Here is a 15,550-nt window from a genome sequence, read left to right as displayed (position 1 = left end):
TCCACCCTACCTATGCCCCTCATAATCTTATACCCCTCTATAAGGTCCCCTCACAACCTTCGCTGCTCCAAGGAAGGCACCCCAGCCTATCCAATCTATCCTCATATTTCTCCATAACTATGATAGCCGTTTTAATGTCGCCGATCTGCTTCCTCCGCAGTTCCCCTCTTCTTTGCTCGTCAAACCTCCCAGCGAGAGTTGGGCACTCGAATGCACCTACGTGGGTGACAGGTCCAAAGAACCTCCACCTGCCTTCCTTTCCTGATCTTTAAGAGTTCTTCAGGCCTCATTCAGCACTTCTACAGTTAGTGCTTTCCTTCACCCAAATGATCCCCAGGATCCTTTCTGAAGCAGCACATCGCGAAGCTGTTGATTTCCCTGCCTCCCTCTTCTCTAATCTCCCAGCTTCCCATCCACGATTCATTACCTGACCGGGAATAACATTCTCGTGCTTGGATTGTCGCTTCTAGATGTTCCTTCCCCCCCACTCCCCACCAACACAGCCCCCAGCGCCCCCGCCCCACAATATGTTTCTCAATGTTATACGAACACTTCTAGCCTTTTCATTGAGAATTCAGCGCTGCTTTTGACATGGCATTTCACTGATTTTAAAAAAAACTCATTCATGGGATGTGGGCTTCGCTGGCTGTGCCAGCATGTATTGCCAATCCCTAACTGCCCCCTTTAGAAGGTGTTGGTGAGCTGCCTTCTTGAACCGCTGGACTCCCATGTGGTGTAGGTACACCCACAGTGCTGTTAGGGAGGGAGTTCCAGGATTTTCATACAGCCACAGTAAAGGAACGGTGATATATTTCCATGTCAGGATGGTGACTAGCTTGGAGGGGAACTTCCAGGCGGTGGTCTTCCCATCTATCTGCTGCCCTTGCATCCTAAAGAATTGAATCAATGAGCCTATTCTAACTTGCTGCCATTGTCTGTGGTCTTTCCCACTGGGATGTAAATGCAGCAGAAATAACACCCAAGCTATTTGGACAGGAACAGTGAAAATTACAATTTCTCATTGATTGTATTTATTCCCTTCATGGGATGTTGGTGTCGATGGCACTGCGGGCATTTATTGCCGAACCCTAATTGCCCTTGAACTTGAACTGATGACATTTGCAATTAGAGTTGCATTAGCTTCTCCTGCAGAAGTGATTTACCTGGATGTTGGCTGGACTGGAGGATTTTAGTTATGGAGGAGGTATTGGATAGACTGAGGTTATTTCCCCTGGGGCAGAGGAGATTGAGGGGGGTACATGGTTGAGGTGTATAAAATGATGAGGGGCATAGATAAGGTAGAGAGGAGGGAAATTTTCCCTTTGGTGTAGGGATCAATAACCAGGGGGCATAAGATTTAAGGTAAGGGTCAGGAGGTTTAGAGGGAATGTGAGGAAGAATTCTTTCACCCAGAGGGTGGTGGGAACCTGGAACTCACTGTCTGAAAGGGTGGTAGAGGCAAAAACCCTCATAACATTTAAGAAGTATTTGGATTATGCACTTGCGATGCCATGGCATACAAAGTTTTGGGCCTAGTCCTGGAAAATGGCAATAGAATAGCAGGTACTTGTTTGAACGGCGCAGACTGGATGGGCCGAAGGGCCTTTTTCTTGCTGTAGACCTGTATGAGTTTAATTGAAAATCCACCAGCTACCGTGGTGGGAATTGAGCCCTTTAACTTTCAAGGATTTACCCTGGGTTATTAGTTCAGTGACATTAGCACGACACCTTTTTAGCAGACGGATGCATGCTGAGTGGTTTACTGGGCCATTTCAGGGGGCAGTTAAGGGTCAACCACATTCCTGTGAGTCTGGATTCACAGATAGGTGAGGCCGGGTAAGGGCGGCAGATTTCCTTCCCTCAAGATCATCAGTGAACCAGATTGGGTTTTTTTTTAACAGCACTCGGCAATGCTTTTGTGGTCCAGATTTTTATAGAACTGAGTTTTTACCATCTGCCGGGATTCGCCGATTCCCTGGATCATTCAGGCAAAAGCAAAACACTACCGCGGCCTGCTGGAAATCAGAAAATTAAATAAAACCCGAAAAAGCCGGAAAAACGCAGCAGGCTTGAGAGCATCTGCAGAGAGAGCGAGCTGACGTTTCGAGTCTGCGTGACCCAGAGGTTAACTCTGTTTCTCTCTCCGTTCTCTCTCCGCAGGTGCTTTCGGGGGTGCGGAGCTTTCCTTTCCCAGCGTTTCCCCGTTTTTATCCCCCAGGGATTGACCCTGGCTCTCTGGATTAATAGCCCAGTGACAAAACCGCTCGGGCCGCCGCCTCCCTTGGGCTGCAGGGGTTCAAGGAAGCAGCTCACCAGCACCATCTTCTCAGGGGGCATGAGGGGATGGACAAGAAATGCTGGCTCAGCATTTTCACATCCTATGAATGAATTAAAAAAAAAACACCATCGTCCCAATTCTGATCCACAAGCGTTGTTTATGGATAGCTCACCAAGTGTTTGTTATTGAGCCACACAGGCCTGGGGAAAGCCATTTGACTCATTCTGCCCTGCCGGATTTATGTGAGAATTAACATTCAGCCTCACTACCCAATAATACTGCCCATGGCGCCATATCACTTCATTATGTTCCCTTTTGTAATCTATGTCCAATTCCCTATTGAGAGTTGGTGTGTTACCAACTTCCAGGGAGCGAGCCCTCGATCATCAAACCTGATCGAGTGAAACGAAATGTTCCGAACCCCCCGCGCCCTGTTTTCTCGGACAATTGTTTCATAAATGTGTCTTCTCTTTTAACTAGCGCATCTACCACTGCAAAAAAAAACCCGCCTTCCTCTGATTCTTGAAGAATAGTGTCAAGGAATAAAGCCTAACATGTTGCAGGGGGGCCAGTATTTATTGAGAGAGATGTTGGATGTGTTAGATACGGTGGGGGGCAACTGGGAGAAACGCAGACCCATCTTCGGAGCTGGGAACAAATTAACTGTCAAACCAAGTGAGTAAACTCCACCAGGTACTCATTCTACATTTCAATTTGTCACCTGGACTTCGGTGCTGTCCATTACAATTGACTGCCCAGCTTTGTTCCTGCATCGCCTGTGTTGTGCTAACCGGACAGAGTTGGGATTGATGAGAGGGGATATTCACCAAATGATGGCCAATTTGACTTAACTAGAGCCGCTTTAACATGCAGCGGGCATGGGCAGAGTTCAGGATGTTGGCTGCCATACCGCGCTCAACTTGCTTTTGCAAGGGATCACTGTAGCTGCCAGAAGGCTTTGCAAAGCGCGCGAAGGGAGCTTTATGGAAAGGAGTGAGGTATTAGTGAGGAGGGGTGTCGCCGTGCAGTTATATATCTAGGTTGCCGCTAGTGTTTGGTGCTGGTACAGACCTCACAGTAGAACCAGGCAAATAAGGAAAAGGACAAATCCAATATTGGTCTCCTTATTAAAGGAAGGATATCTATGCGTGTGAGGCAGTTCAGAGAAGGTTTACCAGACTAATACCTGGAATGGGTGGGTTGTCTTATGGGGAAAGGTTGGACAGGTTAGGCTTGTATCCGCTGGAGTTTAGAAGAGTGAGAGGTGACTTGAGTGAAGGCGACTAAGATCCTGAGGGGACTTGACAGGGTGGATGTGGAGAGGATGTTTCCTCTTGTGGGAGAATCTAGAACTAGGTGTCACAGTTTAAATATGAGGGGTCGCCCATTTAAGACAGAGATGAGGAGAGTAGTTTTTTCTCTCAGAGGGTCGTGCGTCAGATGCAATATTCCAGCAACGATGTGAAAGCATTCGTTGCTCCCTTAAAAGCGCTGCAATGGGAGGTTTAATCCATCCACGCACCACCAGGGGAGTGGAACCACCCTTAGTGGGTTTAATGGTTTCTGTATCATTCCCGGTGGTGTTTAATATAGGGGACCTTAACTTATTGTATGGAACAAACATATTTGAAACTTCCCTCCTATCCCCATTCATTTGGCGTGGCGCAGGCAGAAATTTGCCAATGTGCAGAAGGAAACCCTTACATTGGAAAACTTGCTATCGTGTTTCCCCGAGGTAAAAAGAAGATTGAGAGGAGATTTGACAGGGGGCATAGAGAGGTTACCTGAATGGTCAAAGGCCTGGCAAATGGAGCAGAACGTGGGCAAATGTGAAGTTGTCCATTTTGGCAGGGAGAATAAAAAAAAAGAAACTTATTATCTAAATGTTGAGAGATTGCAGAGCTCTGAGATGCAGAGGGACCTGAGTGTCCTAGTGCATGAATCACAAAAGCCGAGATTGCAGGTGCAGCAGGTAATTAGGAAAACTAATAGAATGTGATCGTTTATTGTGAGGGGAAATGAATTCAAAAGTAGGAAGGTTATGCTTCAGTTGTACAGGACATTAGTGAGAGGACACCTGGAGTACTCTGTACAGTATTGGTCTCCTTATTTAAGGAAAGATGTAAATGCGTTGGAAGCAGTTCAGAGGTTTACAAGACTAATACCTGGAATGGGCGGGTTGCCTTATGAGGAAAGGTTGGACAGGCTAGGATTGTATCTGCTGGAGTTTAGAAGAGTAAGATGCGACTTGATTGAAACATATAAGATCCCGAGGGGACTTTACAGGGTGCATGTGGAGGGAATGTTTCCTCTTGTGGGAGAATCTAGAACGAGGGTTCACTGGTTAAAAATAAGGAGTCGCCCATTTAAGACAAAGATGAGATTTTCTTTATCTCTCAGAGGGTCGTGAGTCTTTGGGAACCTCTTCCTCAAAAAGCGGTGGAAGCAGGGTATTTTAATATTTTTAAGGCTGAGGGAGATAGATTGTTGATTAGCAAGGGTTGGGGGGTGAAAAATGACTGGGGTTGGGCAGGAATATGGTGTTGAGTTTAAAATCAGATCATATCTTATTGAAAGACAGAGCAGTTTCGAGGGGCAGAGTGGCCGACTCCTGCTCTTAATTCGCCTGCTCTTCAAAATCATGAGGGATTTGGACAGAGCGGATAGGGAGAAACCAATCCCATTGGTGGGAGGGTGGATAATGAGGCAGCGCAGATTTAAGGTGATTGACAAGAGGAGCGAAGGCAACACCAAGGGTGAAACAAACTCTTTCACACAGCGAGTGGATAGGACCTGGAATGCACTGCCTGAGGGTCGGTAGAGGCAGCTTCAGGCGAGGTATTCAAAGAGAAATTAGATTAATATATGACAATAGCAGAATGTGTGGGTTCCGGGCGAGCAGCACTGGGCTCCTTCGGAGGGCCGGCAGAGGAACGACGGGCCGAGTGGCTCCTTCTGTGCTGCAACCATTTGTGTGCCCCTGTGTTCAGTGGTGGATATACAGCTGCCCTCACGTTCTGAAACAGAGGCACCATCGGCTCAGGGCTGAACACGTTGGGGAGGTTAACCCCCTCCTACGCACTAAGCGTTCAACCACGAAGGCAAACAACACTCTGGGTTCACAAAACAAAACACCGCTGAAGATTTAGGGTCACTGAGGCACAGAAGGAGGCCAATCGGCCCTTCGAGTCCCTGCAGACTTTGCACAGAGCAGCGCAGTCAATCCCATTCACCCTCTCCATCCCCGCACATTTATTTCTGCCGAGCGCCCCTATAGATTTGCCCTTTCACAGAATCACAGAGTGCAGAAGAGGCCTTTCGGCCCATCGTGTCTGCACCGACACGTGAGAAACACCTGACCTACCGACCTAATCCCATTTGCCAGCACTTGGCCCATAGCCTTGAATGTTATGACGTGCCAAGTGCTCATCCAGGTACTTTTTAAAGGATGTGAGGCATCCCGCCTCCACCACCCTCCCAGGCAGTGCATTCCAGACCGTCACCACCCTCTGGGTAAAGAAGTTTTCCCTCACATGCACCCTAAACCTCCTGCCCCGGGACTTATGTCCCCCTTGTGACTGACCTTTCAGCTAAGGGGAACAGCTGCTCCCTCTCCACCCTGTCCATGCCCCTCATAATATTGTACACCTCGATCAGGTCACCCCCTCAGTCTTCTCTGCTCCAAGGAAAACAACCCAAGTCTATCCAACCTCTCTTCATAACTTAAATGTTTCATCCCAGGCAACATCCTGGCGAATCTCCTCTGCACCCGCTCCAGTGAATCATTCATCTCTTATTTGCAGGCCATCGCCAATCGCTGGTTAAACAAGTTCTATCTCACATCCCCCACCCGCCACCTTCAACCCCGCCCCAACCTGTTTTGTCTAAACTTAAATCTACATCCCCTAGCTCTGGTACCATCGGATAATGGGAACAGTTTTCATTTGCCCTTCTGATCCGAACTTGTCATCAGCTTGCCCACCTCGATCAAAGCCCCTTCGCTCCAGGGAGAACAGGTCCAGCTCCTCCAACAAAGCGGGAGGCGGTGGCATTCGTCACTTGATCGGTTAGTCCCGAGATCCAGGTTAAGGCTCGGGGGAACCGGGTTTGAATGCCACCACGACAGGTGGTGAAATCTGAATTTAATATTTAAAAAAAAAACTGGAATTGAACGTAACCATTGTGCGCCCCCTGTCTTTAGTGGTGAAGAGAAAGTTGCCCTCACGCTCTTGAAACGGAGCCACAATCAGCTCAGGGGCGGAACAAGTTCGGGAAAAAATAAGCCCATCCGGTTCGCTAATCGCCCTCTTCAGGGAAGGAAACCTGCCGTCCTTTCCTGGTCTGGCCTACATGTGACTCCACACCCACAGTGATGTGGTTGACTCTTAAGTGCCCACTGATCAAGGGCAATACGGGATGGGAAATAAATGCTGGCCTAGCCAGAGACACGCACATCGCCATCAATGAGTAAAAAAATAAAGCCCTGATGCTAAAAGCGCTCATCCCTGGAGCTATTCTGATAGACCTCCTCCCGCACCCTCTCGGGGACTCTCACATCCTTCCTGAAGCGTGTAGTAGGCCAGAAGTGGACACGATAATCCAGTTGGGGCCTATGCCGAACTTCATAAATATTCAGAAGAACTTCCCTGCTTCGTGCCTCTATTCATGGAGCTCCGAGATCCCCATGTGCTTTGCTCATTCCTCTCTCAATAATGGGCTGCCACTTCCAAAGATCTCTGCGCCTGGTTACTGACCCATCTGCCTTTAGATATTCCGGGGGGATGGGGATGTTCCGCGCCATAACCTCGCTAACATCAAGCAGAAGTGACGCCTAACATCAGCAGTTGGCCGGTTTCGGGGCATTGTCACTGGACTAGTATTTCAGGGGCCCAGGGTAATGCTCTGGGGATCCTGGTTCGAATCCCACCGCGGCAAATGGTGGGATTTGAATTCAAATTCAGGGAGGTGGCGGCGGAGTGTTATCGCTGATGGATTAGTTAACCCAGTGGCCGAGGGCAATGCTTTGAGCGACCGGGGTTGCATTCCCACCACGGTAGGTGTGAATTCGGTATAAAACCTGGAATTAAGAAGTTTAATGTTGACCGTTGTCGATTGCTGTAAAAATACACCTAGCACACGAATGTCCTTTCGGGGAGTCACTGCATGGGACTCCAGTTGACTCTTAAATGCCCTCTGAGCAAGGGCACTTAGGGGCCAGGCAATAAATACCTGGCCTAGCCAGAGACAATAACAATAAGCATTCCTGGAATTGTAATGGTAATTCATATTTGCCAGGAAAAGTAGAAGGCGAGCTGGCATGTTTAAGTTGGGAACTGCAGTCAGCGGATTAGGAGCTGTCCTTGCCTCTTTATTTGAGGGCGAGGTGTTTTGAGCAGGCAAAAGGAGTTGATCAGGCAGATAGAGGGAAACGATTCCTTCCTGTGTGGTGGGGCAGGCCAGAAATGGGGCAAAAGCCGTGAAGCGAGAGCCAGGTTGTTCAGTGTGTGATGGGGGGTGTGGGCAATGTGAGGGAACATAACGCCAGTGCAAATCTGCAAATGTCTCCCCGAGCAGGCTGTTGAGGCGGAGACCTAGGGGGGTGAGGGTCGCAGGGGGTGGGCTTGCAAATGAAGTTCAGAGCTTAGATTTCCTGTGGGGCTTTTCCTTTTAAGAATGATCGAATTAAGTCTGAAGGGACCCAAGGTGGGCACATGGAAACAAGGGGCAGGTCAGCCATGGTTTAATGGAAGGCGACACTGCAGTTTGGGGGAGGGGGCTCACATTGTTAAGACTCTCATCAGTTTCCTTTCTCTTCTTGAATCTTCAGAGAAGAAAGATCCGAAAGAACCGACGCTCTCCGTCTTTTACCCGCCGGCCATAGCGGTTCCTCCCAACCCCAATACAGATGCGAAATTGGCAGTGGTGTGCCTGGCCTTGGATTTCTCCCCGAAGGAGCTGAACTTTTCCCTGCAAGCGGGGAACTTCACCGGGGCCAATGGTGCAAGTCCCGGCTTCCTGTTGGACACCGGGTATTACAGGAACTCGGCTTTCATCTTCTTCCGCCCGCCCGACCAACCGATCAACGTCGCGTGTAGGGCAACTCACAACCAGAAACTATACTCTAAAGATGCCCTGCCGATACGCGAAGCTGGTAAGCGGCAAGGCCTTTCGAAGGGAAGAGCTTGCATTTCTGCAATGGCTTTTTACGACCCAAGGCCGCCCGGGGCCATCTTAAATTACCGAGAAGTGCTTTTCGAAGATTAACTAACTATCCACAAACATTCGCTCCCTCCACCACCTTTCTTTCTCCCCATCTCTCTACCTAGCTGCCTGTCTGCCTATCTAGCTGTCTGTCTGTCTGCCTGTATGTCTGTCTGTCTGTCTATCTATCTATCTATCTATCTATCTATCTATCTATCTATCTATCTATCTATCTATCTATCTATCTATCTATCTATCTATCTATCTATCTATCTATCTATCTATCTATCTATCTATCTATCTATCTATCTATCTATCTATCTATCTATCTATCTATCTATCTATCTATCTATCTATCTATCTATCTATCTATCTATCTATCTATCTATCTATCTATCTATCTATCTATTTATCTATCTATCTATCTATCTATCTGTCTGTCTGTCTGTCTATCTATCTATCTTTCTTTCATTCTTTCTTTCTTGCTTGCTTTCTTTCTTTCTGTCTGTCCATCTGTCGGTAGGCGCACAGTAGCTGCAGCGTATACCATCTAAAAGATACCATGCACGAATTCACCAAGGCTCCTTAGACTGCACCTTCCAAGCACACGACCGCTACCATCTAGAAGGACAAGGGCAGCAGATAGATGGGAATAGCACCACCTAGAATTTCCCCTCCAAGTCACTCACCATCTTGACTTGGAAATAGATCGGTCGTTCCTTCACTGTCGCCGGGTCAAAATCCTGGAACCCCCTCCCTAACAGCACTGCGGGTGTACCTACACTACAGGGACTGCAGCGGTCCAAGAAGGCAGCTCACCACCACCTTCTCAAGCGGGCAATTATGGCCGGGTAATGAATGCTGGCCGAGTCAGCGAAGGCCACATCCCATGAATGAATTTTTAAAAATAACAATTCAGGGCAGCAACCAGACCCCACAGCCATCCATGTGGAGCAGATTGTGTGTCACTGACTTTAGGTAGATGGTAATTATTAAACAGGAGGTTGAAGATCGCCTTTCCTTTGGGGCAGTGCCATGGGATCATTTATTCCCCTACTCTCCAGGGCTCAAATAGGGCCTCTATTTCACGTCCCATTCGAAAGAGGCCACCTCTGACAGTGCAGCACTGCAACTGATGGAGCAGCCCGTATCAAGGGCTCAAATCTTTGAAGGGGGAGTCGAGTCCACTATCCTTGAGCTCAGAAGGCGCCAATTGAGCGACGGCTATCGAAGCCCGTCCGTGATTCCGAATGGACTAGGCTTACCACCCCAACTGTTCATTAATGACTTCCTTCGCCACTATTGGCAACGGCAGGGACATCATTTAGAGAAATATTAACAACGTTACCTGCAACAAAGTAACGCACTCGTTAATAGGTGAAATATTTGCTTGCAGTTATAAACCAAACCGATTGTGGAAAAGCTTCAAATGATTCCCTGTTAGGATCAAGTGACATGGAAAGTGGTGAGTCCTTATCCAAAATATATTTAGATAAAATATTAACAAATAGACGAACAGATAAATGGTGATGGATAAGCAGATAGACACACCAAGATATAGAAAGATAGCAAGATAGAGAGATTGCGGCAGCAAAAGTTATACATACATATATTAGATATATAAATATATATAGAGAGATAGACAGATGGATGGATAGATAGATAGATAGATAGATAGATAGATAGATAGATAGATAGATAGATAGATAGATAGATAGATAGATAGATAGATAGATAGATAGATAGATAGATAGATAGATAGATAGATAGATAGATAGATAGATAGATAGATAGATAGATAGATAGATAGATAGATAGATAGATAGATAGATAGATAGATAGATAGATAGATAGATAGATAGATAAGAGACAGACAGACAGACACAGGCAGATACAGGCATATTGATAGGTAGAGAGATAAACATATAGACAGCAAGAAAGGAACAATGAAAGAAAGAAAGACAGACAGACAGACAAATAGACAGATAGATAGAGAGATAGACAGACAGATAGAAAGATATATTGATAGATATATAGATAGATAGATAGATAGATAGATAGATAGATAGATAGATAGATAGATAGATAGATAGATAGATAGATAGATAGATAGATAGATAGATAGATAGATAGATAGATAGATAGATAGATAGATAGATAGATAGATAGATAGATAGATAGATAGATAGATAGATAGATAGATAGATAGATAGATAGATAGATAGATAGATAGATAGATAGATAGATAGATAGATAGATAAATTTATAGATTTAAGGATAGATGGATAGACATGATGGGGGACGGAGAGACGAAGAGGTGGGGGGATGCATAGATGGAGATATAAGAGCCAAATGGCTACATAATGGAAATAAGTTCCCTTTTTTTGTAGCAGTTTTTTTCTCTCCTAAATTTAACTCGACGGCTACATTTAACTGAATCGATGCTTTGTTTCGGTCATTATTACAGATCTTCCGAGGGCGAATTCTTTGTCTCTGACGGTGATGGGGCTGAGGCTTTTGTTTTTCAAGAGCATTGCGTTCAACGTCATGATGACTGCCAGGGTGTGGCTGTTTTAAGGTGAGCCCGCTGAGCGAAATGCGTGTCCGAGAGGGGGCAGACTGCGACGGGCAATGTCGCTACTCATGAACTGCTCGATTAATCAAACGGTTCCCGTCCTCCGTTCCCATACCCATAACTGACGGGCACTCACTTACGCCCGTGTTAAGCCAGACACTGAAACTAATGCCTGGGTGTCAAAATTAACTTGCGTGGATTGCAAAACGGGTATCCCTTCCCCCCGCCCCCCGATAAACTCAACTGTATTGATCTACCATTCTAGTGTAAGCAGACCCTTTCCTCTCCTGACTATTTGACACCCGCGCCGCAGTTACATTTTAACTGCTTTGCCTTCTTAGACCTCCCAATTTGAAAGAAAAAAACATATTTTGTGGCAGGGGTCATCGCTGTGAAGGTCAGCATCTAGCGACTCATCTCTAACTGCACTTGAACTGCCACGCCATGTCCAAGGGCAGTTAAGAGTCAACCACATTCTCTGGGCCTGGATCATATGTAAGCCAGACATGGGCAAAGACGGTAGATTTTCTTGCCTAAAGCGCATTCGGGAACCAGATGAGCTTTTAACGACGATTTTTCAAATATTCATTCGCGGGATTTGGGCTGGGCCCAGCATTTATTTCCCATCCCTAATTGCCCCTTTGAGAACCTGGATGGTGTGCCAATCAAGCGGGGCTGCGTTGCCCTGGACAATGTCAAGCTTCTTGAGTGCTGTGGGAGCTGCACTCATCCAGGCAAGTGGGGGGGTATTCCATCACACTCCTGACTTTTATCTTCTAGACGGTGGGCAGGCTTTGGGGGGAGTCGAGGGGTGAGCTACTCGTCACAGAATTCCTAGCCTGACATTGGTTACGCTACCAACGTCCCCCCCGCCAATTATCTGGGACAATTCTACTTCCTTCCTGTACTTCAGTGAACGGGGCCTGAGCTACCTAAAGCCATGGCCTCGCCCAATGCCTTCATCAGATTGTGTAGCGCTTCTTCATCCCCTTTGGGAACCAGGCCGGTGCACAAAGTGCCTCAGACCAGGCACAACAAATGCTTTGTCTCAGCCTGTCATGAACTGGCGGGTTTGATGTTGGGGGCCTTGTTTTCTGACCCCTCCCACCCCCCCTCCCCCTTTCACCGCCCCTCCCTCTCCCAGGAACTGCCTCCATCCCTCCAAACCTCTTGGACACCTGTGTAACTCACACCAAGCCCTGGTCGCACGTCACTCTTGCACTCGCCGACCTATTCTAGTTTCCGGAGCCAACAGCGCCTTCATTTTTAACCTCTGACGGCTTCGCCCGCCCCTCTACCCCTGTAAACCGCTATCCCCCTTCAGGGAAATTTCCTTCTTCCCATTCTGTCTTTGCTGTCGGCTCCTGGGTCCCATTTTTCACCCCCATTCATTCATGGGATGTGGGCGTCGCTGGCTAGGCCAGCGTTTATTGCCCATCCCCAATTGCCCCTTGTTCAGGCGGCACTTGAGGGTCAACCACATTGCTGTTTTGGAGTGCCATGTAGTCCAGACCAGGTGAGGGCGGCAGATTTCCTTCCCTAAAGGACATGAGTGAACCAGGTGGGTTTATTAACCACAATCGGCAATGGTTTCATGGGCCATCATCAGTCTTTCCATTCCAGATGTTTTTTTTCAATATTCAAACTTCACCATCTGTGTCATACAGCACAGAAACAGGCCCTTCGGCCCGTCGTGTCCTTGCGGGCCATCAAGCACCTATACATTTTAATCCTAATTTCCAGTATTTATATGCTATGGCGTTTCAAGTGCTCATCTAAAGACTTCTTCAATGTTTTGAGGGTTTCTGCCTCCACAAACTGCGTGGTCCGCCCCAGCAATTTGCTTAACTCTGAAACGGCCCAGCAAGCCGCTCAGTTCAAGAGCAATTCGGGATGGGCAATAAATGCAGGCTCTGCCAGCGACGCCCACATCCCATGAAAGCGGAAAAGAGAGTGGGAGGCAGAGGTACACCTGTCACTGAAACATAAATGTTAAACATTCTCCTTTACACGGAGGCTCCGCGACCATAAGACCATAAGGCGTAGGAGCAGAATGAGGCCATTCGGCCCGTCGAGTCTACGCCGCCATTCAATAAGATCATGGCTGATCTGATAATCCTCAACTCCACTTCCTTGCCTTTTCCCCATAACCCATGATTCCCTTACTGATTTAAAATCAGCTTATCTCAGCCTTGAATGTACTTAACGACCCAGCCTCTACAGCCCACTACGGCAAAGAATTCCACAGATTCACGACCCTCTGAGAGAAGAAATTCCTCCTCATCTCTGTCTTAAATGAGTGACCCTGTATTCTGACATTATGCCCTCTAGTCGTAGACTCTCCCACAAGGGGAAACAACCTCTCAGCATCTACCCTGTCAAGCCCCCTAGGAATTTAATGTGTTTCAATAAGGTCGCCACTCATTCTTCTAAACTCCAACAGGCCCAAACTACACAACCCCTTCTCATAAGAAAATCGCTCCATACCCGGGATCAACCTAGTGAACCTTCTCTGGACTGCTTCCAATGCCAGCATATCTTTCCCCAAATAAGGGGACCAAAACTGTTCAGAGTATTCTAGGTGTTTCGTCTAACTAATGCCTTGTATAGTTTTAGCAAGGCTTCCCCATTTCTACACTCCACACCCTTTGAAATAAAGGCCAACATTCCATTTACCTTACCTATTACTTGCTGAACTTGTAGGCTGGATTTTTGGGATTCACTTCACTCCTCCGCATTACTACTAGTGTTTTTATTTTCACTCACACAGAAATTATTTGCGGTGAAATGGATTCAAGTGTGAAGGCACTGATTGGGAATCGCAGAGCCAGACGCTTGGAGATCAGTGACTCTGCTTCAATTAATTCAGCACAGCTTGTTCGATATGGCGAGTTCACTGCAGTTCGCAGTCTTAGCCCTTCCTTTGGGTAACCTTTTCATTGATGCATTGATTTTAGTGTCACAGTTTTGCATAAATTCTACTGCATGTGTGATATGAACATGTCAGTTTGGAGTACGAGCAAGACGCTGCTATGTATGGAGCTCATGGTCATGTTTTTATGCTCGCCTTAGTCTACGGGACATTTTTGAAAATATCGTATTAGATTTAAGGACATGTGTAACTTCGATTTTTATCTGCTTTTCTTAGAATGATAGAACCCTACTTGGGCAGAAGGAGGCCATTCGGCCTATTGTAGCTGTGCCAGCTCCTTGAAAGAGCAATCTAACTCATGGCACCATCCCACTCCTTCTGTTACATTTTTGCCCCCCTCTTTTCAACTAGTTGAATTTTTTTTTTCAATTTTTAAAAATGATTTTAGAGCTTAAGACGCAGTTAACTGACAGGTTAATCTGATTGGATTTGGAGCAAAGCCGCTAAACCAGGAGGTATACTGCCACCGGGAAAGCGGTCTTTAAAATGCCCCAGAGCTGTTTCTCTCTTGCTGTTAATCCTTCTCTGTGTTTTTGTTGCCATTTGAAGGTGGTGGGTGGTGGGGTAGGGGGTGGGGGTGGGGGATGGTGGTGATAGCCGGGGGGGTGGGGTAATTCCAGGCGGGAGGTTTTCTCTGTTGGCCTTGCACTAGTCCAATAAATCAATGGAAGTCAACCAGGAGGCGATGGTGTAGTGGTATTGTCGCTGGGCTAGTAATCCAGGGACCTAGGTTAATTCCCTTGGGCGTGGCTTAGAAATCGGCCACCCTTAACTGGTCCTGACCCACAGTAACGTGGTCGACTCTTAAATGCCCTAGCCGCAGCCAATTAATAAAAAAAGGACGCAACTCTGGCGGTCAGTGCAATGCCTACTATTGTGTGGTCGGAGCCAAAGTGAATTGGCACTGCCTGGACCCCCGGATTTTCCCCCCTGCGCCGCCCAGCTCGCAGTCCTGTGCATCGGAGCCCAAATGGGCGGCCGCGACACAGCGGCCTCCATGCGCCGCCTTAGACTTACACAGCACTTTACAAACAAGACGGGCATGTGGTTTAAATCATTGGACCGCAAGCTTCGTTGAAGGCTGTCTACGATGCACACCGTGTTTCCATGCTAATTGGAGCTTTTATGTATGTTTTCACTTATCTGCTTGGTTAATCACACCTTTGTGAGTGAAATGTATCTGTCAGTGTTTTTCTCCTCGTTTCCTTTCAGATGTATTGCTATTAATTCTCAATAAATTTCATATCCTCCCTCAAGCATGGTTTCAGTGTCTCTGTTTCCGCTTCTAATATGGCGAGACAGGTGTTTACTTCAGTCAACAGACAGCACATAGTATCACAAAGCACCAAAAGGAGACCATTCGGCCCATCCTGAATGTGCAGGCTCCTTGGCGGAGCCAGCCAATTAGACACACTTGCCCATTCTCTGTAATTTTCCCCCACTTCGTTGCAAATTAGTGGCTTCCCATTCCATTTTCTTTTGACAGTTATTACTATACCTGCTTCCACCAGCATTTCAGCTAGTGCATTTCAGATCGTTACAAACCACTGAGTTTAAAAATAAA

At 47.1% G+C, this 15,550-nt stretch overlaps 1 protein-coding gene across 1 annotated transcript in view; it reads left to right on the top strand.

Moving 5' to 3' along the window:
* The window catches only part of LOC144697833 (uncharacterized), a 166,912-nt gene extending 151,672 nt beyond the window's left edge, over positions 1-15,240 (top strand). The window contains exons 11-14 of the mRNA XM_078569811.1: positions 8,106-8,429; positions 9,876-9,944; positions 10,947-11,057; positions 13,825-15,240. Of these exons, the coding sequence (XP_078425937.1) occupies positions 8,106-8,429; positions 9,876-9,944; positions 10,947-11,056 (503 nt within the window). The 3' untranslated portion in view covers position 11,057; positions 13,825-15,240. The remainder of the gene's footprint in view (positions 1-8,105; positions 8,430-9,875; positions 9,945-10,946; positions 11,058-13,824) is intronic.
* Positions 15,241-15,550: the final 310 nt, after the last annotated feature.

Source organism: Cetorhinus maximus, chromosome 23 (genome assembly GCF_964194155.1).
Source record: "Cetorhinus maximus chromosome 23, sCetMax3.hap1.1, whole genome shotgun sequence".
Classification (NCBI taxonomy): Eukaryota; Metazoa; Chordata; class Chondrichthyes; order Lamniformes; family Cetorhinidae; genus Cetorhinus; species Cetorhinus maximus.
The sequence above is the reverse complement of the archived record's forward strand: the minus strand, read 5'-3'. Positions and strand labels throughout refer to the sequence as shown.